This window comes from Myotis davidii, unplaced genomic scaffold (assembly GCF_000327345.1).
Source record: "Myotis davidii unplaced genomic scaffold, ASM32734v1 scaffold139, whole genome shotgun sequence".
Taxonomy (NCBI): Eukaryota; Metazoa; Chordata; class Mammalia; order Chiroptera; family Vespertilionidae; genus Myotis; species Myotis davidii.
Genome location: NW_006290686.1, coordinates 1030791 through 1056125, shown reverse-complemented (window position 1 = coordinate 1056125; position 25335 = coordinate 1030791). Strand labels below are relative to the sequence as shown.

General features: G+C 41.4%; 2 protein-coding genes across 2 annotated transcripts in view; one reads left to right on the top strand and one right to left on the bottom strand.

Moving 5' to 3' along the window:
• GDPD4 (glycerophosphodiester phosphodiesterase domain containing 4) overlaps positions 1-22245 on the top strand; it is an 81005-nt gene extending 58760 nt beyond the window's left edge. Inside the window, 3 exon segments of the mRNA XM_015563975.1 lie at positions 12235-12382; positions 14273-14388; positions 22176-22245. Of these exon segments, the coding sequence (XP_015419461.1) occupies positions 12235-12382; positions 14273-14388; positions 22176-22245 (334 nt within the window).
• A 1836-nt stretch (positions 22246-24081) lies between these two features.
• Positions 24082-25335, bottom strand: part of MYO7A (myosin VIIA) — a 104896-nt gene continuing 103642 nt past the window's right edge. The window contains exons 48-49 of the mRNA XM_015563974.1: positions 24931-25050; positions 24082-24333 (exon numbers count right to left, since the gene is read on the bottom strand). Coding sequence (XP_015419460.1) covers positions 24244-24333; positions 24931-25050 — 210 coding nt within the window. The 3' untranslated portion in view covers positions 24082-24243. The remainder of the gene's footprint in view (positions 24334-24930; positions 25051-25335) is intronic.

Below are 25335 nucleotides of genomic sequence, written 5' to 3'. Positions count from 1 at the left end.
CACACTGATTGGTTGCCTCCTGCACGCACCAAGACCAGGGAGGAGGCTGCAACCTGAGGTACGTGCCTTTGACTGGAATTGAACCAGGGACCCTTCAGCCCACAGGCTGATGCTCTACCCACTGAGCCAAACCAGCTAGGGCTAATTTTAACTTTTTTAAAAGAGAAAATGGCTCTAGCCCCCTTTGCTTTTCTTCTAATCATAATTTAGATTAATTTAGTAGTTGAGAAAGAATTTTAATAGATTCTATTTATTGAGCATTTATTATGTTCAAGTTCTGTGGTTGGTAAACCACAGGCTTGTTTTCAAATCCTAACCTATTCATCATAGGACTTTGGACAAGTTTCTAATTATCAGTTTTCTCATTTGTAAATTGAGAATAACAGTAACCTGTTTGAATTGTTAAATTATTAAATGAGAATTCTTATTATGCACATGGCAAAATGCTGGGCAAATGTAAGAACACAATTACTGTTAGCTTCTACCTTTATCTTTACCATCCTTACATGCTGTGTCCTGGAAATTATCTTGATCCCCATTTTGCAAGTGAGGAAACTTGCCTCTAAAGAGGAAAGTTCATACAGTTGGTCAGTAGGGGACCAAACTGAGTAAATATAGGTCTGGCAGATTCCAGAGTCCAAATTATTTGACCACTGTGCCTTTAAATTTATACACTGGCCATAGTTACATGAGTACAGTTTCAATTGGCATCTGAATTAAGAGGGGTCATATACTGACTCCTATTCTGAAAAGTTAACATAAGCAAGGCATCATCTTTTGCCTTAAGGAAAGCATATATTCTAGTAGGAAAAATAGGGGCTTTTTCTATATAGCTGTAACAAAAAGCTGATGATAATAAATTCATGAGTTGGGCTTTATTTCAAGACATCCCCCTCAAGGACCACTAGATTTTAAGAAATTAAGCAGTTGTACTTCCAGTTACTGGTATTTGTATAATATTTATGACCAGGATATTTGGGATTATGATCACATTGTCAATACATTCTCTCTAATCAGTGCTCAGTTTCTAGTCTCTCAGATCATTGTAACATGACATGGTGACCTTGCCATTTTGACAGATTGGTTTAAATACATTATTATAACCAAAAGTATATTAATATGTATAGAGATGCCCTCTGTTTTATTTCTGATGTGGGATTTTTAAGTGTTTTTTTTTTAATTTTAAAAGCTAATTTATTAAGGTGATATTTCATAAAAGTAACTATTTTAAAGTGAACAGTTTAGTGACATTAGCACATTCACAGCATGTACAACTAACTATCACCTCTAATTTTGATATTGGAAATGTTTACTTTCCCTCTTTTTCTTGGACAATCTTGCTAGGGGGTTATGAATTTTATTTATCATTTCAAAACACCAAATTTTGGCTTTGTTAGTTTTTTCTTGCATGTTTGTTTTCCTGTTTATTGATTTCTACTCTTACCTTTATTGTTATCTCTCTTTGATTTACTTTAGGTTTAATTTGCTTTTCTTTTATTAGCTTCTTTACCTACATAAAAAATTAGGTGATTGATTTTAGATCTCCTGTTCAAATGTAACCACTTAAAGCTATAAATTTCCCTGTAAACAGTGCTTTAATAGCACCCCACAAATAATTTTGATATATTGTCTTTATTATAATTCAGTTTAAAATATTTTAAATTCTCATCTTACTCATAGATTATTTAGAAGTGTGTTAACTTTTTAAAAAATGTTGTGTTCCTCTTGATTTTTAATTTAAATCCATTGTGATAAGAGAATAAATGTATGATTTCAGTACTTTTTAATGTATAAACTTGTTTTATGGCCCATTTTATCATTTATCTTGCTGAATTTCTCATGACTATCTAAAATAATGTGCCCTCTTCAGTTGCTGGATGTAGTATTCTATAAATGTCAATTAGTTTAAGTTGGTTGAGTCTTCTCAAACATTTCATAGTGAATTTTTCCTTGTTTCTTTTTTCTATTATGTTAACACAAGGGCTTAAGTTGCAGGTCAAACTGACAAATATCAGAGAACTTGCCTACTCTCAATCTTTCTTATTAATCTCAAAGATAAGGGGCAGTGAAGAAGCTCAGACAAGAAGTCAGAGACATTGACTCCAGCTCCACTGCTATCTTCCTTTATTGGATATATACATACTCTAAGGTCCACAGAATATTTCACATAGAAGAGGCGCATTTGAGTTATAAAACATCTCCATTAATACTCCCAGGGAGTGGTATAGCTTATGTGACCGACTCCAGGGACCCATGCCTCATAAATCTACATTCTGTATTTACTTACAAAATCTATATATATAGAAGCGTAATATGCAAATCAACCCAACGGCGGAATGACCAGTCGGCTAATACACACTGACCACCAATGCAGGAGCTGCCCCCAACCCACAGGCCCTGATCATCACTTGGGGCCTGCTGGCCAATCTCTTAGTCTCTCCCCCCTGGCCAATAGGCTCTGATCGCCCAATGAGGAACTGGGAACCGGGGGTGGGTGGTGGTGGACCCTGGTGGCTCCAGGGCCCCAATCACCCTACCGGTCACCCCATACACAGAGGGTGACCAGTGGCAGTGGCGGTAGGGGCGGGCCTGGCTGCTGGCAGCCAGGAAAGATCAGTCCTGACCACAGGTAAGGCCTAGAGACCCTCTCTGTGCATGAATTTCATGCACTGGGCCTCTAGTATATAATACAGAAATACTTAACAAGGAGCATCCTTTAACTAATATTTTCTATATATAAAGCTTTGCTTCCTGCCCAGGTGGTGGACTCAGAGGTTGAGGGTCTACCTATGAACTAGGAGGTCGACAGTTCGATTCCTGGTCAGGGCACATGCCTAGGTTGTGGGATTGATGCCCAGTAGGGGGCATACAGGAGGCAATCAATGGATGATTCTCTCTCATTATTGATGTTTCTATCTCTCCCTCACCCTTCCTCTCTGAAATACATTTATATCTATATATATATATAGATATATTTCTCTTCCTAGTAAATGTCATTATTATATTTACAAAAGATGTCGTTATTATGTTGACAAGAAGATTAGATCAAGTCTTCTGCCTTTTTCTTCTAGGAGCAAACTCACCAGTCAGAGAGAAGTGAATGACTACTTATGCCTCATCTGTCAGTTACTGAGAAAGGAGTGTTAATGTATCCAACTATGATTTTTGATTTGTGTATCTCTCTCTCAAGCTCTGTTGTTGTTCTTATGTTTTAAAACCCTTTTATTAGGGTGCATATGCATTTAGAATTGTTAGGTCTTCTTGGTGAATTGACTCTTTCATTATGAAATGTCCATTATGTCTGCTAATAATTCTTATTTAAAGATTACTTTTTCGTTTATTAACGTTACCACACTAGCTTTCTTATAATTAGCATTGGTATTATACTTATTTTTACTGTCATTTATCTTTCAACTGCTTTGCATCTTTAAAGTCCATTCATCTCTTGTAAAAAGAATGTTATTGGTTCTTTTATATTTAGTCAGTCAATCTCTGCCTTTAATGGGAATGTTTGGTCCATTATTAATCCTATCATAGCCTCTAAATGTTCAAGTGAAAGGAAGAATCAGATGTCTCTCACTTTAAATCAAAAGCTAGAAGTGATTAAGCTTCGTCAGGAAGATGTGTTGAAAGCCAAGATAGGCCTCTTGTGCCAAACAGCTAAGTTTAAATGCAAAAGAAACGTTCTTGAAGGAAAAATGAACACACAAAGGTTAAGAAAGCAAAACACCCTTATTATTGATATGGAGAAATTTTTAGTGTTCTGGATAGAAGATCAATTTAGCCACAACAGTTCTTTAAACAATGCCTAATCCAGAACAAGGATGATGTTTAGTCCTTTGAAGGCTGAAAAAGGTGAGAAGACAGCAAAAGAAAAGTTGGAAGTTAGCAGAGGTTGGTTCATAAGATTTAAGGAAAGAAACCATCTCCATAACATAAAAGTGCAAAGTGAAGCAGCAAGTGTTGATGTAGAAGCTATACCAAGTTATCCAGAAGATCTAGCTGAGATAATAAAGGTGATTACACTAAACAACAGATTTGCAGATTTTTAGTGTAGATGGAACAGCTTTATATTGGAATAAAATGCCATCCAGGATTTTCAAAGCTAGGAAGGAGAACTCAATGCCTGGTCTCAAAGCTTCAGAGTTAGGAACTAATGCCCTGGTGACTTTAAGTTGAAGCCAATACTCATTTACCATTCTGAAAATCCTATGGCCCTTAAGAATTGTGCTAAATATACTCTGCCTGTGCCCTATAAATGGAACAACAAAGCTGGATAACAGCACATCTGTTTACAATATGGTTTACTGAATATTTTAAGCCTACTGTTAAGATCTGCTCAGCACAAAAGATCCCTTTCAAAATATTACTGCTCATTGACAATGCATCTGATCACCCAAGAGCTGTGATGGAGATGTACAATGAGATTAATGTTGTTTTCATGCTGCTAACACAACATCCATTCTTTAGTCCATGTATCAAGGAGTAATTTTGACCTTTAAGTCTTATTGTAAGAAATAAATTTCATGAGGCTCTAGCTGTCGTAACTAGTGATTCCTCTTATGGATTTGGGCAAAGTAAATTGAAAACCTTCTGTAAAGGAGCTACTATTCTAGATTCAGAACTTCTGTGATTCATAGGACGAGGTAAAAATATCAACATTAACAGGAGACTGGAATGTTGATTCTAATTCTCATAGATGACTTGGAGGGGTTCAAGACTTCAGTGGAAGAAGTAACTGCAGATGTGGTAAAAATAGAAAGAAAATTATAATTAGAAGTGGAGCCTGAATATGTGACTAAATTGCTGTAATCTCATAAAACTTTAACAGATGAGGAGTTATTTCTTACAGATGACCAAAGTGTTTTCTAGAGATGAAATCTATTCCTGCTGAATATGCTGTGAATATTGTTGAAATGACAAGCAAGGATATATAAAATTACATAAACTTGGGAGCATTATCTCAGTGCCTTGGGATTTTGTTTCCTGGCAGTTGTCGACAGTTTGGCTCAAATAAACAAGTAAACAAAAAAATTACATAAACTTAGTTAATAAAGTGGAGGCAGAGCTTGAGAGGATTGACTACAATTTTAAAAGAACTTTCACTGTGAGTAAAATGCTATCAAATAGTATTGCATGCTACAGAGAAATCATTTGTGAAAGGAAGAGTCAATTGTGGGGCTAACTTCATTGTTGTCTTATTTTAAGAAATTGCCAGCCACCCCAACCTTCAGGAAACACCGCCCTGATCAATCAGCAGCCATCAACATCAAAGCAAGACCATCCACCAGTGAAATATTTCAACCTGGTGAAAGCTTAGATGATGGTCAGAGTTTTTTAAGCAGTAAAAATTATTTATTTATTTATTTACCTTTAAATATATTTTTTATTGATTTCAGACAGGAAGGGAGAGGGAGAGAAAGAGAGAGAAGCATCATTGATGAGAAAGAATCATTGATAGGCTGCCTCCTATATGCCCCCTATTGAGGATCTAGCAACCTGGGCATGTGCCCTTGACTGGAATCACTTTCGGGACCCTTCAGTCTGCAGGCCGACACTCTATCCACTGAGCCAAACCAGCTAGGACTAAGCAGTAAAGTATTTTTTAATCAAGGTGTGTATTTATTATATTAGGCATAATGCTGTTGCACTCTTAAAAAACTACAGTATGATGTAAACATAACTTTTATGTGCACTTGGAAACCAAAAATACGTGTAACTTGCTTTGTTGAGATCTTCACTTATTTGTGGTGGTTTGGATGTGAATCTACAGAATCTCTAAGACATGCCTATATACCCAGAAGTAGACTTGTTTGAGGAACTGACATGTTGTTTCCCACAACTGCTGTACCAACCATGCGCAAGGGTTCCAATTTTTCCACATCCTTTACATTCTCGTTGGTTTGTTTTTTTGACGTAGCAATCCTAATGGGTTATTACTAGTCCCTCTTTAAATGTTAGGTGGAATTCACCAGTGAAGTCATCAGTTCTAAGACTTCTGTTTTGGGGAAGACTTTGGTTAATGATTCAGTCTCTTTACTTAATAGGTTTTCATGTTTTCCAGTTATTCAGGATTCAGTCTTGGTAGATTTTGTGTTTCTAGGATTTTGTCCATTTCATCTAGGTTATCCAATTTGTTGGGAACAATTGTTCATAGTTCTCTTGTGTAACCCTTTTTAGCAAATGATACAAAGCAATAACTATCTATTGTCTTTTTCATTTCACCTTGCAGGACTCCCTTGATCTTTTCTTGTAGGGCAGACCTAGTGTCCATGAAGTAGGATCTAGTGTTCTCAGCTTTAGTCTATCTTAAGAATTTATCAAGTTTCCCCTCAGTTTTGAAGAACAGTTTTACTGGATATAGGATTCTTGGTTGACAGGTGTTTTTTTAAAACACTGAATATATGGGTACACTGCCTTCTGGCCTTCAAAGTTTATGATCGGATATTTATTGTGGACCCCTTGTATGTGACAGGTCACTTCTCTATTAGTGCTTTTAAAATTCTCTCTTTGAAAATTTGTTTAAAATGTGTCTCCATGTGGGTCTCTTTGAATTCAACTTAGTTGGAATTCATTGAACTTCTTCAATGTTTATATCAGGGGCGGGCAAACTTTTTGACTCGAGGGCCACAATGGGTTCTTAAACTGGACTGGAGGGCCGGAACAAAAGCATGGATGGAGTGTTTATGTGAACTAATATAAATTGAACTAATATAAATTCAAAGTAAACATCATTCCATAAAAGGGTACGGTCTTTTTTTTTTTTTAGTTTTATTCATTTCAAACGGGCCAGATCCGGGCCGTAGTTTGCCCACGGCTGGTTTATATTCATGTCTTTCATCAAACTTAGGAAGTTTTCAGTCATTATGTCTTCAGATATTTTCTCTGTTCCTTTCTCTCTTCTCCTTCAGAGATTGTAACAATTCATGTATTGGTTCATTTAATGGTGTACAACAGATCTTGCAGACTCTGCTAACTTTTCTATAATCTTTTTTTCCAGTCTCATTAACTTCTATTGTCCTGTCATAAAATACAGTGATTCTTTATTCTGACTGCTCATATTTGCCTTTGAATGCTAATAGTCAGGTTTTCATTTCAATTACTGTATTTTCAGCTCCAGATTTTGTTTTTGGTTTATTTTTAGGGTTTTTTTGCCCTTTTATTAATATTTTCATTTTGTTTATCTTTTTTTTTTACTTTATCCACATCTTCTTTAGTTCTTTAACTATCTTTAAGGTGGTTGTTTTAAAACCATTGTCTACTATATCTGCCATCATGTCTTTTTAGGGACAGTTTCTACTGATTTTTTTCCCCTTGAATAGACCCTACTCCCTACTTTATTTTCTTTTTATTTAATATATTTTTATTGATTTCAGAGAGGAAGGGAGAGGGAGAGAGATAGAAACATCAATGATGAGAGAGAATCATTGATTGGCTGTCTCCTGAACACCCCACACTGGGGATGGAGCCCACAATCCAGGCATGTGCCCTGACCAGGAATCGAACCGAGACCTTCTGGTTCATAGGTCGATGCTCAACCACTGGACCACACGTTCTTGTTTCTTTGTATGTTTGTGATTTTTTTTAATAGGACATTTGAATCTAATAATCTGGTAACTCCAGATTTTCCCCCTTCCTCAGGGTTTGCTGTTTTTTGTTATGTATACATTTGTTTGTTGATCGGTTGTCTGTGCCAAGGATCAGCCTGAGGTATAAACTTAAAGTCTTCTCAGGTATCTTCTATGCCTTTCTCTGGACATACACAGTCACTTTCTAATTTTCCCTAACTATGCAGTTGCTTTTGAATGCCCTAGTATTTAATATCTGGGTTCCAAAACTAGAAAAAAGAGAAAAATGAAAGGTGGGAAAGAAAGATCACTGGTCCTGTAAATCCCCTGAAAATCACCTCAGCTGGAAGGGGAAAGGTTTGCAACAGTGGAGGGAGGTGCAACAACTAGGGCTTCTCTCCTCTTTGTCACACCTCTCTCATCAGAAGCATCAGTCAGTGATCATATCACAGACCTGCTCTCCTTGGCTGCTGCGGGAACTTGTACATAGCTGTCTGCCATGAGGCTAGGTGCCGTGGTTGGCAAACTGCGGCTCTTAGCCACATGCAGCTCTTTGGCCCCTTGAGTGTGGCTCTTCCACAAAATACCACATGCAGGCGTGCACGTACAGTGCGATTGAAACTTCTTGGCCCATGCACAGAAGTCGGTATTTTGTGGAAGAGCCACACTCAAGGGGCCAAAGAGCTGCATGTGGCTCACGAGCCGCAGTTTGCCGACCACTGGGCCAGGGTATGGGGGATGGATAACTGCCAATGAGCTAAGTGGTTAAATTAATCAAAGTTAATGATAACTTACCATCCAACTCTTCCTCTGGAAGATGCAAGCCTTCAATAGACCACACATTCCAGATTCTGCCAACATAGCTGTTGTTAGGTGGGGAGACAGATTCCTGGTGCTTCCTTCCCTGCCATCTTCTCAGAATCCCTTCCTGTGTACACAAGTTTTTATTTCCATGGATAAATGCCCAAGAATATAATTTCAGGGGTATGGTAATTCTTTAGTTTTAAAAGAAACTCAAACTTTTTTAAAGGGGCTATCATTTTACATTCCTACCAGCAATATCTGATGCTCCTGTGTCTCTGTAGCCTTGCTAATATTTGGCATTACCACTACTTTTTAATGTAGCCTCTCTGATAGGTGTGTAGTGATGTGTGTACTCATTGTGATTTAATTTTTGTTCTCTGATGGTTAATAAACTTCTTACCATGTGCCTATTCACAACTGGTATATTCTCTTCTGTCTCTTCATATCTTCTCTAATTGATTGCTTGATTTTTGTTTTGTTTTTACCTTTGAGAGTTCTTTTATATATTATAGATACTAGTCCTTTGTTGGATATGTGGTTTGCAAATTTTTTGCCCAAGTCTATGGCTATTCTGAGATCCTTGCAACAGGATTTTCAACTGAGCAAAACATTTTTAATTTTGATGAGGTGCAATATCATTTTTCCCTTTTATGGATCACTGTTTTAAGTGTCAAGTCTGAGAACTGTTCATCTAGCCCTTAGATATCAAAGATTTTCTCCTATTATTTTTCCTGAAAGTTTTATAGCTACACTAATAAAAGAGAAAGATGCAAATTAACCATCACTCTGCCACTCCACTGCACTCACAAGACACACCCAACAGCCAATCAGGAGCAAGTATGCAAATTAGCCCAACTAAGATGGTGGTGGCCATGGAGCTGGAGCAAGCAGAAGGCTTGGGCTGCCCCCAGTGATGGAGGAAGCCAAGCATCCCGCCTGCCATGGCTGGCCCTTGGCTCCACTCAAGGCTATAAAGTTTCAATTATAGAAGATAAATAAATCCCAGATACCAGCTTGCCCTGGCTTCCGCTCAAGGAGGTGCTGAAAAAAAGAAAAAAAGGAGAGGCTGGGAGCTTGGGTCACTGGGGGGCGTGGCCAGCCTACAAATAGCCATCAGTCCCTCACCCAGGCTGGCCAGGCACCCCAGTGGGGGACCCCCACCCTGATCCAGGACACCCTTCAGGGCAAACCAGCCGGCCCCCACCTGTGCATCAGGCCTCTATCCTATATAATAAAAGGGTAATATGCAAATTGACCCTAACAGCAGAACAACTAGGAATGACTGGTCACTATGACACACACTGACCACCAGGGGGCAGACGCTCGATGCAAGAGCTGCCCCCTGGTGGTCAGTGCACTCCCACAGGGAGAGCTCTGTTCAGCCACAAGCCAGGCTGACGGCTGTCAGTACAGTGGTGATGGCAGGAGCCTTTTCTGCCTCCTCAGCAGTGCTAACGATGTTCGACGGCAGCTTAGGCCTGCTCCCCACTGGCAAGTGGACTTCCAAGGGCTCCCGGGCTGCCAGAGGGATGTCTGACTGCCAGCTTAGGCCTGATCCCCTGGGGAGCGGGCCTAAGCCAGCAGGTGGACATCCCCTGTGGGGTCCCAGACTGAGAGAGGGCACAGGCTGGGCTGAGGGACTCCCCCGAGTGCACAAATTTTTATGCACTGGGCCTCTAGTTTTTATATATTTAAACCTGTGAGTTTATTTTTATATAAATTCTGTGATTAGGTCCAGGTTCTTCTTTCTTTCTGCCTATGATTGTCCAATTGCTCTAGCACCATTTAAAAAACCCCTCATTATTTCATTGAATTACTTTTTCACCTTTATCAAAAATCATTTGGGCATATTTGTGTGGGTCTATTTCTGGGTATTAAATTATGTTCCACTGAACTATGTGTTCATCCCTTCTCTAATACCATACTGTCTTGATTACTATAGCTGTATAGCAACCTTTAATATTGGGTAGAGTGATTCTCTTTCAATTTATTATCTTCCTTTTCAAGATTGTTTTAGCTACTTGGATGTTGTGCCTTTACATATAAATTTCAGAATCAGCTGGCCAAATTGTACAAAAAACCTTGTTGGGATTTTGATGGAAATTGCATTAAGCCAGTGGATCAATTTGAGGAGAATTGACATCTTTATTTCAGTCCATGAATACATATGTCTCTCCATTTATTTAAATATGCTTTGATTACTTTCATTAATATTTTGTAATTTTCAGCTTATAGATCCAGCACTTTGTTAAGATAGCTAATTATTTAATTTTATTTGGAGTGATTGTTAATGGTACTGTGTTTTTAATTTTAGTTTCTATCCATTCATTATTACCAAATGAAAATGTGATTGGTTTTTGTGTGTCGGTTTCAAAAAAAACGAAAAGGTAGCTTTTAACTACTATTTTCTTCTATTTTTTATTTATTTTTAGGTGATATGTAGAATTGTCTTAGACACATATTGGGTAATAATTGACAACATTCCTGCAAAGCTGGTGGTATTGTTTTTATTTTACAGAACTTGCCAAGCTGATATATATGACAGAGGTGAGATTCAGACCCAGGCTGTATGGAGTTGTTTTCAATATGCTATACATGGTGTATTTTCTGAGAAGTTTAATCCCTGAAAATGACTACCTGATTAGAATCACTAGATAGTCCTCTAGTTATTTTCTTCCTATTTCTGGAGACTGTACACAAGTATCTATAGGCATTTAGTGTACTGGGGAAAATTGGGTTTCATTCCCTCTATTCAATGTTTATAAAAAATCTTTATATTCAAAAGGTAAATATTAACCAAATTGGAATTCATTTATTCATTCCTTCAACTACTATTTATGAAGGCAAGTCTTATGCTAGCTAGGTCCTGGATACACAAAGATGAATAAGATATTGTCTCTGCCTTTAATTTTCTTACACTCAAGTAAAGAAGACCCATAAGAGAACAGGTAGAATAAAGGGTGGTACCCAATAGTGTGCTGGAACTGACTAATATCAGCTTTTGGGAGCCTATTATTAAATATTCAGAAACTATGTAAACCTGTTTTTACCAGTGATAGTTTGAAATTGGCTATGGTTGGAGTATTTACACGATAGAAATTAGCAAATACTACAAATAGGACTTTTTTCTTTCTTTGCTATCCCTTAGGCCAGTGGTCGGCAAACTCATTAGTCAACAGAGCCAAGTATCAACAGTACAATGATTGAAATTCCTTTTGAGAGCCAAATTTTTTAAACTTAAACTATATAGGTAGGTACATTGTTATTAACTTAATTAGGGTACTCCTAAGCTGGCCTTTGCTAAAAACATCCTCAATCTGATTGGTACGTTCGCTGAGGGCACCCCCTTCCAACTCTCCCATCCTCAACTTGTGCATGAATCGCGTGCCTTCCCCGTGCCGCATATCCCGTCGCCCAACCCACCGACCGACACCCCCCACTTCTTCTAACGCCACTTCTTCAAAATAGACTCGCCCAGACCGAAAACTGACTTCTGCGCATGGGCCACAAAGTTTCAATCACATTGTACATGCGTGCCCGCACGTGGTATTTTGTGGAAGAGCCACACTCAAGGGGCCAAAGAGCCGCATATGGCTTGCGAGCCGCGGTTTGCCGACCACTGCCTTAGGCCATCCATTTTACTAACATACCACTGTTGGTGCAGTAGTAGAGGTATCAAATCCATTCCCTTATCTCATTCCTACAGGAACCCATTCTGCATGCCATATCTTAAGTTGTTTCAGGACCAGCTGCTTCTGGTGATTTAAGCAGCAGCCTTTCACAAGCCTGGTAGCTTTTCCCTTTTTAGATGATGAGGGGAAGATTAAATCTAAATCTCCTATGGATTCTGTTTTTGTTCCAGTGATTATAAAGCAGCTAACTTCATTATCAACTTATATATCGTCAATGAGCCTTGGGTCTTCTCACTGGCCTGGTGTTCCAAGATTAACTCGGTGACCACAGACGACATTGTGCTCCTGAGGCAGATAACTTACCCGGACTACTCCATGGTGAGCTGACTTCCAGGTTGTTCTTCCAATGCTGGTATAACAGGATTTTATGTCCCCTACCCTACCTGTATATTGCCCACTGTGTAGTTGCCTGGGGAGTGACTTAAGAGCAGAGACATCTATGATTTTGGAGGTGTGGGTTTCTCCCTTCTATCACACAGATCCTACTGTGAACTTGGAAATGTTCTATTGGCCAAAGAAAATCACATGGTCAAGTCCAGATTCAAGGTGGATGAGGGCAGAAACAGACTTCACCTTTTTTTGGGGAGGAATAGCAAAGTCACATTGTATACTTTTATTTTCACTCAGATTTTACAAATTTAAGTAAAATTTTATTATACTGCACAATTAAAACAATAAATACAACTGTTCTAAGCCATTTGAGGCAAAAGAACAGCTTATTCTTGGTTTTGCTTGGTGATGCTCATGGGGTGGGCATCCTGGGCCAATACATCCGTCAGTCTGGTTCCCAGAAGGTGTTAAGAGCCCCAATTTAGTGGAAGTTAGTTAAGAGCTCCTACTACACCTGTCTAGTAGGGCTGTTGTGAACATTAGATGTGAAAATACCCTTAAAGTGCTTAGAACACTTCTTTAGCTCCTGTAAGTGTTCATTAATTGTTAGTTGTTCTTATTATTATCATGATCATTAGTGTTTTTATTAATATCACTAGAGGCCTGGTGCATGAAATTCATGCATGGGGGCAGGGGTGTGTCTGTGTGTGTGTGTGTATCCCTCAGCCCAGCCTGCACCCTCTCCAATCTGGGACCCCTCAAGGGATTTCCGACTGCCCACTTAGGCAGTCGGACATCCCTCTCACAATCCAGGACTGCTGGCTCCCAACTGCTCGCCTGCCTGCCTGATTGCCCCTAACTGCTTCTGCCTGCCAGCCTGATCATCCCCTAACTGCTCCCCTGCCGGCCCTATTGCCCCTACCTGCCCTCCCCTGCTGTCCTGGTCGCTCCCAACTGCCCTCCCCAACTGGCCCAGTCACCCCTGACTTCCCTTCCCTGCAGGCCTGATTTCCCACAACTTCCCTCCCCTGCTGGCCATCTTGTGGTGGCCATCTTTGACCACATGGGGGTGGCCATCTTGTGTGTTGGAGTGATGGTCAATTTGCATATTACCTCTTTATTATATAGGATTCTTCAATCCAAGGAAAAACCTTGAGATAGGGTGGGGAATGGCCTAAGAAAGAATAAAAAACGCCAGCCCCAGTAGCATGAAGTAAAATTGGAGGGGGAGCAGTAGAGGAAGAAAGGGAGGATCAAACCTGGAAATTAGAAAACTCACACAAGAGGCCCTAGGAGCTGGAGCTCTGGGATGTGGTGATTCAGGCAAGGAGTGTGGAGCAGGGGACATGTTAGGTAAGGGAGAATTATAATTTCAACCTACTTACTTGAAGCATCATGATATAGAACTGCTGGCTCACAGATGAGGTGCTTCAGTATCACCTGGGACGTTGTTAAAAATGCAGGAGTTCTAATTCCTGAGGTCTGTAGAGAGACCCAGGAACCTGTACTATTGAAAGCTGCGCAGGTGGATTTGGATGCACAGCCAGGCTTGGGAAGCCGAGCCATGGAAACACAGAGAGCTGGGACTCCAGAACTTGGGCTGTGGTCCTGGGTCCAGAGCAGACTTGCCATGTGATTTCTCTGGGACTCCCTCAGGCCTCTGTGTTAAGCATTCAGGGAAATGAAGAGTGTGTAGTTTCATCCCTCGTAGAGCCCCTCTCCGCTTGGAAGGGTGATTGTTAGGAGAGCAGCAGGTATTCTCTGTGTGTGAGATCTCATCAGACAGCTTCCTCCGCCTGGTTTGTTCCCCTCCACTCCCCCAGCCCTGGCAGCAGAGTGAGGGATTTGGCCCATCTGGTCTAAAATCCCTTCCAACAGTTCATGAACTGTAGTTTGTTTTCTACTTTGCAGACACCAAAGTCCTATGTGTTGCTGTGGGTTCTCCTGGATTGTATTTCTGCAGTTTTCATTTTCACCATATTTTATTTTCATTGGTAAGCATATGTTTGTGATTTTAAATGAATTTTTCCCAAAATAAAAGTACAAGTGGTTCCTTTGAGAAGTTGAGAAAAAACAGTTAAACACCCTTCCTATAATCCATTCCTCATGGCAAGTTCTCAGGAAGACAGGGTTAGTAATCTGAACCCTTCATTTCTTTTCATACTGCCTGCAGCTCGTCACACTCCTTCCACCTCCTCTGCACAAGACAATATTCTAAGGATAAGGACTGTCACTGATGCTCAGTGACCACAGATTCAGTGGGGATTTTGGGAGAGGACGGGAGCTGAAGGTTGTCAAGAACAAGTGCCTCCATCTTCCCACCTTCCACAAAACTGGACATAGCAGGACGCTGTGTAAACAGCAAGTTCACAAACCTAGAAGCCTGGGTTTTAGCCCTGGATTTGCCCCTTAGTTGCAGGGTGACCCTGGGAACATCATTGTCCTTCTCTAGGTCATAAATCTTTATCTAAGAAAATGACATGTCAGAATCCGTGCAGGGATAATGCTACATGGTTACAAGTTTCTAGGTGGGAAAGGAAACACCAACTAGAAGAATTTTAGCTAAAGGAGACCATGGTTGTGTAGACCTAATCATGCCCACCATTTCTTCACTTGTGAGTTATCCTTTAAAGGGAAAACTACAAACCCTCTGCTTAAGTGAGAATTTTACTGGATAATGTTTCTTTTCTGGCTACTGCCTTGGATTATTGTTCTTTTTTTACTACTGCCTTGGGTTATTGTTATTTTTGGCCACTACCTTGGATTATTGTTATTTTTGGATTATTATATTGTTATCCAAGATTCATGGATAGTCTGCTTCCTTCCAGGTGGAGAGAGAACCTAAGAGAACAAGTCTTCGAACGCACCAGCAGTAACACAGGTAAAGTTGGGGGCCTACCCCACTGCTGCTACCCATTACCCCAGGACATGACGTCTGCTTTTCATGTCACTGACAAGTGCTGAGGGAGTCAGATATGGAGGGGTGGGGACCAGAGAAAAGTGAGAGGTGTAGCTGGGCACAGATTCTGGAGGGCCCATGACATCAGGCTCATTTTGGACTTCATTCTCTAAGCAGAGACCCCATAGGAAGATGTTGAACATGGTATTTTTTATTTCTTCATATCTTTATTCAGCACACAGTTCTTGAGTTCTCACTTTGTGCCAAGCACCCTGCGAGGGACTGAAGATCATTGAAAAAATGGAAGTTGGCTCTAGAGAGCAGAGGGTTGGCCCACAGAGAACAGTGAAGAAGTAGACAAAAGTATAGCTATTGACACCAGTGGTCCAGACACCCACATCCAGAATGGCTGTGGGCAATGTGTTGGAGGGGCGGGGTGGGTGGGTGGCGGGGGCGGACGCACAGCAGAGATCCTGAAGTGCTGGACTAGAGTCTGGGCTCTGCATGTAAGCAGTCAGGAGATGGCAAATGAGTTTCAAACAGGGAAGCAATATGCTCGGTTTCTGTGTAGAGGGGATGGAATAACAGAATATTATTAAGCAGAAGAATTCAGGTGCTGAGGAAGGGAGATAGGTCCAGTAAGGGAAGGGTAAGCTAGATTGAACTTTCAAAAGGTTATGGCGATAATCTCATTGTTATTGGTTTGGGAAGCCAGTTCAATGTCAAAGGAAAAACCAACTAGAAGGCAGAGGACTGTGCAGTACATGATACTGTTTCTTTCACAGTTCCTGGAACTTTTAGTAAAGCAGCACAACATCATGAATTAATTTCTTGTGGATGGTGGTGAAAATCCTGAGATGCTATGCACCAGTGGTAGATGATTGAATAACACAATACTTAGAGTCAGGAATGGATCCACAGGGACTCTGAAAGAATATGTTTAGAAATTTGAATAAATTAAATGGAAGTCATTTATACTGTGAAACTGAAGGTTCAAACCAAGATTGTCCAAATCTCTTGAGGGGAGGAGTATTCTCAAGTAACTCTGAGTTACATGAATCTTAAGATCACTCTACTGGCTGTTAAGTCTGAGGGCTGTATTCCAGATACCTTATGATTTTCAGTAGTTGCATGAATAAACTAAGGCTGCCATAATAAAATATCGTAGGCTGGTGGCTTAAGCAACAAAAGTTTATTTTCTCACACTTATGGAGACTAGTTCAAGATCAGTGTGTCAGCAGGTTTGGTTTCTTCTGAGCCCCTGTCCTTGGCTTGCAGATAGCCACCTTCTTGCTGTGACCTCACAGAGCCTTTCCTCTATGCGCATACACATCTTCAGTGCCTCTGTTTGTCTCCAAATTTCCTCTTCTTCAGGCAGATTGGATTATTGCCCACCGTAATGGCCTTATTTTAATAAACTCTTTAAAGGCTCTATCGCCAAGTATAGTTTAGATTTTGAGGCACTGGGGTTAAGGCTTCAACATGTGAATTTGAGGGCACACAATTCAGCCCATTACTAACTGAGCCAAAAAATGAAAAGAACATGGAAATGGTGAGGGAATCATGGATAGGAGAGGTTTTGAAGGAACATTTGAAGATATGTATACCTTGAATGAAGGAAGTGGCTATAATGCCTTAGAAAAAGTACTCAGTTAACTTCCAACACCCTTCATGTTAAAATGAAAAGGAGAGAGGGTGAATAGAAAATAAGTTGAGTATTTCAGTTTAAGAGTTTTTAGTTGCCTATTGCATAAACTAATTTTGTCTGATTAAGCAGAAAGAAAAGGTATCAAAAGGCTGTTTGAGTACTTCCAAGAAAAACCTAGAAGGTTCAAGACCAAGTTTAGAATCCTGGAAGGAACAAGTAAGACTAGATAGAACCCAAAACCTCAGTCTAGGTTGAGGGGAATAGAGCCCCCAATACTAAGCACAGTGTCACATCTTACACCATAGCCACCAACAGGATGGGCATGTATGGCTGTTGCCATCAGAAGATATTCAGCACCTTTCTAGCTTTAGGATATATTTTTTCAGCACTCTAAAGAACTCAGTCCTTTGTTTTCTGTCTTATATAGTTTCTTTTTTCTTTTTCTTTTCAAATCCTCCCCTGGTTATATTTTTCCATTGATTTTAGAGAGAATGGAAGAGAGAGGGAGAGACAGAAACATCTATGTGAGAGAAACACATTGATTGGCTGCCTCTTGCATGAGCCTGACTAGGGCCCTGGCTGGGGAGGAGTCTGCAGCCGAGGTACATGCCCTTGACTGGAATTGAAACTGAGACCCTTCAGTCCACAGACCAACACTCTATCCACTGAGCCAAACCAGCTAGGGCTCATATAGTTTCTTATGAAAAGTCTTCCAAGAAAAAAATAGGTTTTTCATTTTCTTTTCTTTGTTCCTCTACTTCTAATATGTCCTTTTCCTCTGCTTTTTAAAACATTTATCTTTATTGTTGAAAATATTAGAGATGTCCCCTTCTGACTGCTTTTTATGATTGTTTCTTTTGTTACTGGTTTTCAGTAATTTTATTATGGCCAGGAATTTAGGCATGGGTTAGCTGGGTACTCTGTGTAGAATCTCACCAGGCTAAAATAAAGGAATTGGCCTGGCTGAGACTTAAGATTACTCTTTCATTCTCACTGGTTTTTGGCAGAATTTAGGTCCTTAGAATTGTAGGACTGTAACTGTCCCTGTTCTCTTGATCACTGATGACAGGGTTTTTCTCTGAGCTCCTGAAGTTCACCTTCAGGTCCTTGTCATATGGCCCTCTCACAACTTAAGCAGCTTACTTTTTCAAAGGTAGCACAATAATATATCTCATAGCAGATGGATTCAGAAAAAGGAGAACAAAGGAAGCAAAATTACAGAAAAAAACAATAGACAATAAGTTGAAACATGGTAGTCATAAATGCAACTATTTTATTAATTACATTAAATATAAATGGACCAAATACTCAAAAGTAGAGATTGTCTAATAGAAAAAAAAGAAAATCCCAACCATATGTGGTCTACAAAAGAAATACTTAAAAACAAAGTCACAAATAGATTCAAAGTAAAAGGATGGGGCAAACAATATATCATGCAAACAAGCTGCTTCTATATAAATAAGAGCCTAAACAACCTTTACGACCAGTCAACCAAACGACCGATTGCTTTGATGTGCACTGACCATCAGGGGGCAGACGCTCAAGGCAGGAGCTGCCCCCTGGTGGGCAGTGCGCTCCCACAGCCAACCTCCCGTGGCTGGCCAACTTCCTGTGGTCCCTCCCTGATCAGGGTCCCTCCCCCTGGCCAGCCAACCCTGATCGGGCGATTGGCCCTGATTGTCAACCAGGCTGAGGGACCCCATCCATGCACAAATTCATGCACTGGGCCTCTAGTAAGAAATAATATCAGAAAAAAATAGACTTCAAAACATGGAACATTACTGGAAACAAAGATTTCATAATGATGAAAAGGTCAGTATATCAGGAAGCCATTATAAATAAAATGATGTATGCACTTAATATCAGAGCTTCAAACCATATGAAACAAAAAATGAAAGAGAAATCCTAGTTGGAGATTTTATAAGTAGTCTCTCAGTACTTGAAATAAATAATCACACACACAAAAATAAAATCAGAAGGGTTATAGAAATCTGAACAACAATTTCAGTCACATTGACATAAAACAAAATTCCCAACAATTGGAAGAATATATGATATTTTCAAATGTACATGGCATATTTACCAAAATAGACCAGATGACAAGCCATATGACAAGTCTCAATAAATAAATTTCAAAAGATTTGGATCTTTACACAGTGTATTCTGTGACCACAACAAACTTAAAAACAAATATTAATAAAATATCTAGATTAGCCTCTAAATACTGGAAATTAATGTATTTTTAAACATTCCATTGATTTAGGAGTAAATCACAAGGGAACGTAGATATTATATATTTTTAAGTAAAGGATAATGCATATACAACAGCAGGACTTACAGGAAAATTTAAATGTTAGAAGGAAGAAAGGTTTAATACTGATTAAGTTTCTACCTGAAGAATCTATAAAAAGAAGAGTACATTTTTCCTAAGTAAAGAAAAGGAAATACTAAATATAGCAGCAATCGATAAAACAGAAAGATACAAAGGAAATGCAAAACAGTGGAAAGTTAGTCCTTTGAAAAGTTTAATAATATTGATAAACTCTTAGCAAGTTGTGTGAGGGGGGGAGAGAAAGAGGTTGCCAATATAATTAATGATGAATAAAAAAATATATCCATAGATCCTAGCCATAAAAAGGAAAATTATGAACATTTTTATGTCATTAAATTTGACAACCAAAATGAAGGGAACAATTCCTGGAAATATATTTTACCAGACCTGACAGAAAAAGAAATAGAAATTTGTAATAACCCACAATCAAAATCAAATTCATATATCAAAAACTTCACCAGAAAGAAAAGTTTGGGCCCAAAGAGTTTCACTGGTTATTCAAATATTTAAGAAATAATACTAATAGCCTTGGCCGGTGGTGTTCAGTGGTTAGAGTGCCAGCCTGCACACGGAAGGGTCACAAGTTTGATTCCCAGTCGAGTTATGTACCTGGGTTGCAGGTTCAATCCCCTGCCCTGGTCAGGGCTCGTGCTGAAAGCAACCAGTCAATGTCTCTCTTTCATATCAATGTTTGTCTCCCCCCCACCCCTCCCTTCCACTCTCTAAAAATCAATGGGGAAAAATATCCTCTGGTGAGGATTAACTAAAAATAAATAAATAAATGACACTAATATTATACCAACTCAAAAAAAAAAAAAAAGAGGAAAGAATACTTCCCAGCTGATTTTTGAGGCCAGAAAAGTCCTCATATAAAACTTCATAAAGACAGTACAGAACAAAATTTACAGATCAATATCATCTACAAACTTAGACATAAAAATCCTTAATGAAATATTAGCAAATTGAATCAATCAATGTAAACAGGATGATACATCATGAGAAAGTAAGGTGTATACCAGTAATGCAAGATGGATATTTCATATAAAAACTAATATAATCCCATATTAAAATTAAAAAAGCATATTTGACAAAAGTCAACACCCCTTTATAATAAATGTCTGGGCAAACTAGGAATAGGGATTAAACTTCCTCAATCCCTGAAAATATATTTACAATAAACCTACTGCCAATATAATTTTTAATGGGGAAGCAATGAATATTTTCCCTGTAAGATCAGAAATAAGGCAAGGATATCCACTCTCACAACTTCTATTCAGCATTGTGCTGGAGATCATAGCCAGTTTAATAAGATAAATGACAGCTATAAAGGAATAAATAAAACTTCTGATTTGCAGATATGATTATTTAAATTAAAAAACTCTAAGGAATCAAACAACAAACAAACCTATTGAAAATAATAAGTGGGTTAAGTAGTCGCTCAGGATATAAGGTCAATATACAGAGAAATTAATTGTAAGACTTTATATTACCAATGAATAATTGGTAAAAATTTAAAAATCTAAATGCCATTTATAACAACATAAAACCTGAAAACTACAAATGTTTGCTGAGAGAAGACCCAAATAAATGGAGCAATACACCACATTCATGAATTAGAAAACCTAATATCCTAGGTATTTGTTGTCCTAAAATCCAGTTGACCTACACATTCCACTCAAGAGCAATAAAAAATCCCCTTTCTCCTGACAGAAGATAAAGTTCATGTGTGCAGCTATTTCTTCAAGATTGAAATTACATTCAGGGTAAAAAAATAACCGAGTTCTGGGCTTACCACTTTGGATTCTCACTTTCTTCTAGATTTTGGCTACACAGTTCCTCCCTTATTGTAAATTCTTATATCATTTAAGATATTTTCTTGGTTTTGTATATTATCCAGTTTTTAATTTGTCTTTGGTAAGAGTCAAATTCCCAGCTCCATTGCTAGAAGACCTCTCCACCTTCTATTTTTTTCTATTAGCTAGATAAAAATTATTTTTTGAGTACTTACTATGTGACAACACTGTATCTAGTGGCAAGCGAGACAAAGTCTCTGACCATAAGAAGCTCCTATTCTAATAGAGGAGTGTTCATTATTTATCTCTTTTTCTTGTGTTCATTTTTTAAGGCAATGGTTGTGAAGTGCATGAACTTTAAGAGAATGTTAATTTCTGTCTTCTGAGGGCTTCCCTGGCGGGGTTGGAACCTCACACAATAGACTCTTCGATTCCAGCGGCATGCTGAATTGCATGACCATGATAAAGTTTGCACAAAATCTGGGATAGGGAGAACTAGGGGGAAAGAACCTGAGATGGTAAGTGAGGGACTAACATTTTAAATATAACGAGGATTTCACTACATGACCAACAGGGATTGGAGAGGTGACATTTGAAAACTCCGCGTGTTTGTCTTTTCTATCCCACAGATACTGGAAGTATAAGATACAAAGGGAGAAAAAGTGAGAAAGGAGAAGATTACTCTGCAGCCAGGCCATCTCCTTCCCAAGTTGGGGAAAGCCCGGAGCCTCCAGCAGCCCCTCCCCAGGTTTAACCAGGGTAAAAGACATTGAACCATAGTCAGTCCAGGAAGCCACCGAGCCTGCTACAGATGACCTTAGACAACCAGTGCCCACTGAGAAGGCCTTTGAATCCACCCCAGCACTCACCTAGAAGGCCAACAGACGCCACCCTCCAAACTGCAGTGCCAGAGGCAAAGGACCCAGCAGTTTTCTCCATAGACACCCCTCACCCTAAAACAACCCAAAAAGACTCCCACTGTTGAATACTCCCAAGAATCCTGTTTTATGATGTTTTCTACCACATCCAACATGTCCTTCTCCTTTGGGCTCTCTTCAAAGAATGAGCCACATCTTGCCCCCTTCTGATTCTTCCTCTCTGTGCCTAAGGGTGGTGATGGTGGGGAATGGTCAAGAAGGGAGTGCAGAGAGCATTGGAAGCTCGATGGAGAACGTCTAGGCTAGCCTTTCTAGAAAGGATGCAGCTCCAGGGTGTACGCAAGAGGAAAAAAACTGCTGTGGCCTTGGAGCTGGAGCGCATTCTTCCCTGGATGATACGGGGTTTTTCTCATCCGAACCCTTCATAGTAGCCCTGCTAATGGAGCGGCGGCGGTGAACTTCAGCATGTAAATAAAGACAACCTTTCAGGAAGACAGAAGGTAAGTGGAGTATGTATTCTTTGGACCCTTCTGTGATGACTCAGGCTGACAAAGACTAGGGGATGAGTGCCAAAGGGATGCCATCCTGGGTCAGAAAATGAGAGGTGCTGGGGCATGTTAGGGGCAAAGATTTTATCCACAGGCTTCTTTGTGACCTAGTGTGAAGTGGGATACTTCCTAATAGTTTGCTGTTGGCTGATTCCCCAATGGAAAGAGGGCATAAGTTCATGCTTATTCCTTGAAGGGAAACTACAACTTAGAACAAGCAGCTGGAGCCCCTTCTGTGTGGGATCCCAATAGTAGAAGCAGTGAATTGAGTTCCATTAGGTGACCGTCACCTATTCACATTTATCTGAGCCTCAGTATCCCCATCTATACGATGATGGTGTAGGGGCAGACCACTGTAGCACCTTCCCCCAGGCCCAGGCTTATCCTGGACTGACTGTGGAGGCAGGCAACCACTCGGGGGGAGGCGGGGTGGGGGGCAGGACAGTCTAGGACAGCAACATGACCATCCCAGAAGGCTGGGCTATGGTTTGGGGCCTGCGTTTCCACAACCCCTCCCTCTCCCACAGGCAACTGCGGAGAACAGGAATAGTACTCCCTGTGGGCCGGTTGGGCACCTAGACGCTAAACACCTGGGTGTGTGAGGGCAAGCAGGACTTGGCTCTTCTGAAGAATCAGGGGGACCCCGAGGCAGATCACAGACACACCCACTTCAAGGGGATTCTCCCCTGTCACCTCGCTAGGCACTCATCCTGGCCACAGCCCCAAATCACACCTTCCCGCTCTGAAGCCCCCAGCTCCAGACCTGCCCAGGTCATGGCCAAACTTGGTTGTTCCATCCTGGTGACAAAGTAGCATTTTACAGGCACCCACTGGATGTAGGGATTTAACCCAAAGAGACATTGTTTGTGGCGTTCTCAGTGATTTCTTGATGAACCAAGATGTTTCTGGCAGGATTCCGGGGCCACTCTGGCTCCACTGGCCCTGGTGAAGGCTCAGAAGCCAGACCCTCCTTGACCTCCTGCCCACGCACACTTAGGTCCTCACCTCCCAGGCCGAAGCCCAGCATTTCTCGGCTATCTGCCCTTGTCTCAGCCAGTCGTTTAAGTCTCTTTCAAGCACACCTTGGACTCAGACACCCCTACCCCCAGGCTCAGACCAGCTTGGCCCTGTACACAGACCAAGGAGAAAGTTACACAGCCAACAGGGCCCTGTCCCCATAGACTCTGTCCCTCCTCCTCCCATTAGAGACACTCCCAGGCCAGAAGGTGAAACATGTGCTTTATGACCTGAGGTGGTCAGGAAAGGGGCTCAGCACTCACACTGCAGTAGAGAGAGGGGTCCGTCTCCTCCACCCCAGCTGAGGGTCCTGGACTTACGGGAATTCAACCAGTCCAGTCCTTAGGTGTCAGAGTACTCGATTTGGTTGGTTTGGTCTGGTTGCTCCCAGGATGGAGAACTAGGGTGTCCTCTTGATTCCTGGTCCCAGTGTGCACACAAAGCCAAAGGAGGTCGCATGGCCGGGCTGGTCTGGGATGAGAGAAGCATGCACGGAGCACAGGCTCTTACAACCGGGAAGGCCACAGCCAGGACCCAATCCTACCTGCGGGCCTTAGGGGTGTTGGAAGGTGCTCTGCACCCCAGCAAGGCCACCTCACTGGAAGGAGGACCAGAGTCCGAGCTGGTGCTGTCACTGGTGGCTGGCCGGCCCAGCTTCCCTGCCCGATGGCAAAGGTCTTCACCCAGCTGCCACCTGAGGCGCAGGCACAGAGCCAGTGCCGCCTCCACACTGTTCACTTGCCACTCCGGGAGCCCCGCTGTTTGCTCATGGCCGTGAGCATCTGGCTGATATAGGAAGTCAGGAGGTCATCCATCTTGTAGCCCTGGAGACAGTGGCAAGATGATAAACAGTGCAAAGAAGGACAGGCCCAGCCCATGCAGACCCAGCTCCCAGAGAAGTGCAGTAGGCAGCACCCTGGACAAGGCAACTCTCGTCCACTCTGGATTTGGTCTCCCCAGCTGCACAGTGGAGGGGCTGGATTCCTCCAGGTAGATGCCTACGGTTCCACGCTGTATGACCCCACATGAAGGCCTAGCTTGCGGGTCCCTCCCATCCTGGAAGCCTGCCTCCAAGAATGACTCTAAAGGCTACAAGTGAAGCTATGCCTTGGAAATTGAGTCCAGGAGGCCTCGTTGCTAACGGTTTTACTGTTGAACTCTGAGTTGAAGGCTCACTCCCCAGGTACTAAAGGCACTCAAACAATAGTTACTGCAGGAGGGGTCTGTTCCTCAGCCCCAGATTAAGACTCTTCTCCCAGACCTAAAGCTGAGCCTCAAAATGACCTGACCTGGGCCCCAACCTGACTTGATCCTGGCCCCAGGCCAAGCCACGCACTGCCCATGTTTGCTCCAGGGCCTGCAGAGCAGCTGAAGCTTTAGTGCGGCAGGGGCGCCCGCCAGGCCTGGAAAGGAGCTCTCACCAGCGACGTCTCACAGAGCAGCTTGCTCCCGCGCACCAGGTTCCCAATGGTGATGTGGAAGTAGGTGTTGCCGCTGCTCCAGTTGGAGATCTTGGTGAAGGGGTGCGTGGTCAAGATGTCCTGTGGGAGCAGAAGGTCTGAGGCTGCACAGCCTGGACTCTCTGGCCTCACTCCCTTCAGCTCCAGCCCACAGACACCGCCCATAGGAAGGGCCTGGGGCCCTGGGAAGACGAGCAGGAGGGTAGAGGCTAGCTCTGCCAGAGTGCTGCTGGGGGGGCAGGGGCCTTCCCGCTCCACGCCTGGGTTGGGACCAGCAGGCGGGACACCCAAGGGAGTCAGGAGGCTGCTGGGATGTGGGACTGGGAGTGGACATGTCGGAGGCCTAAAGGAACTGAAACTGTGGTC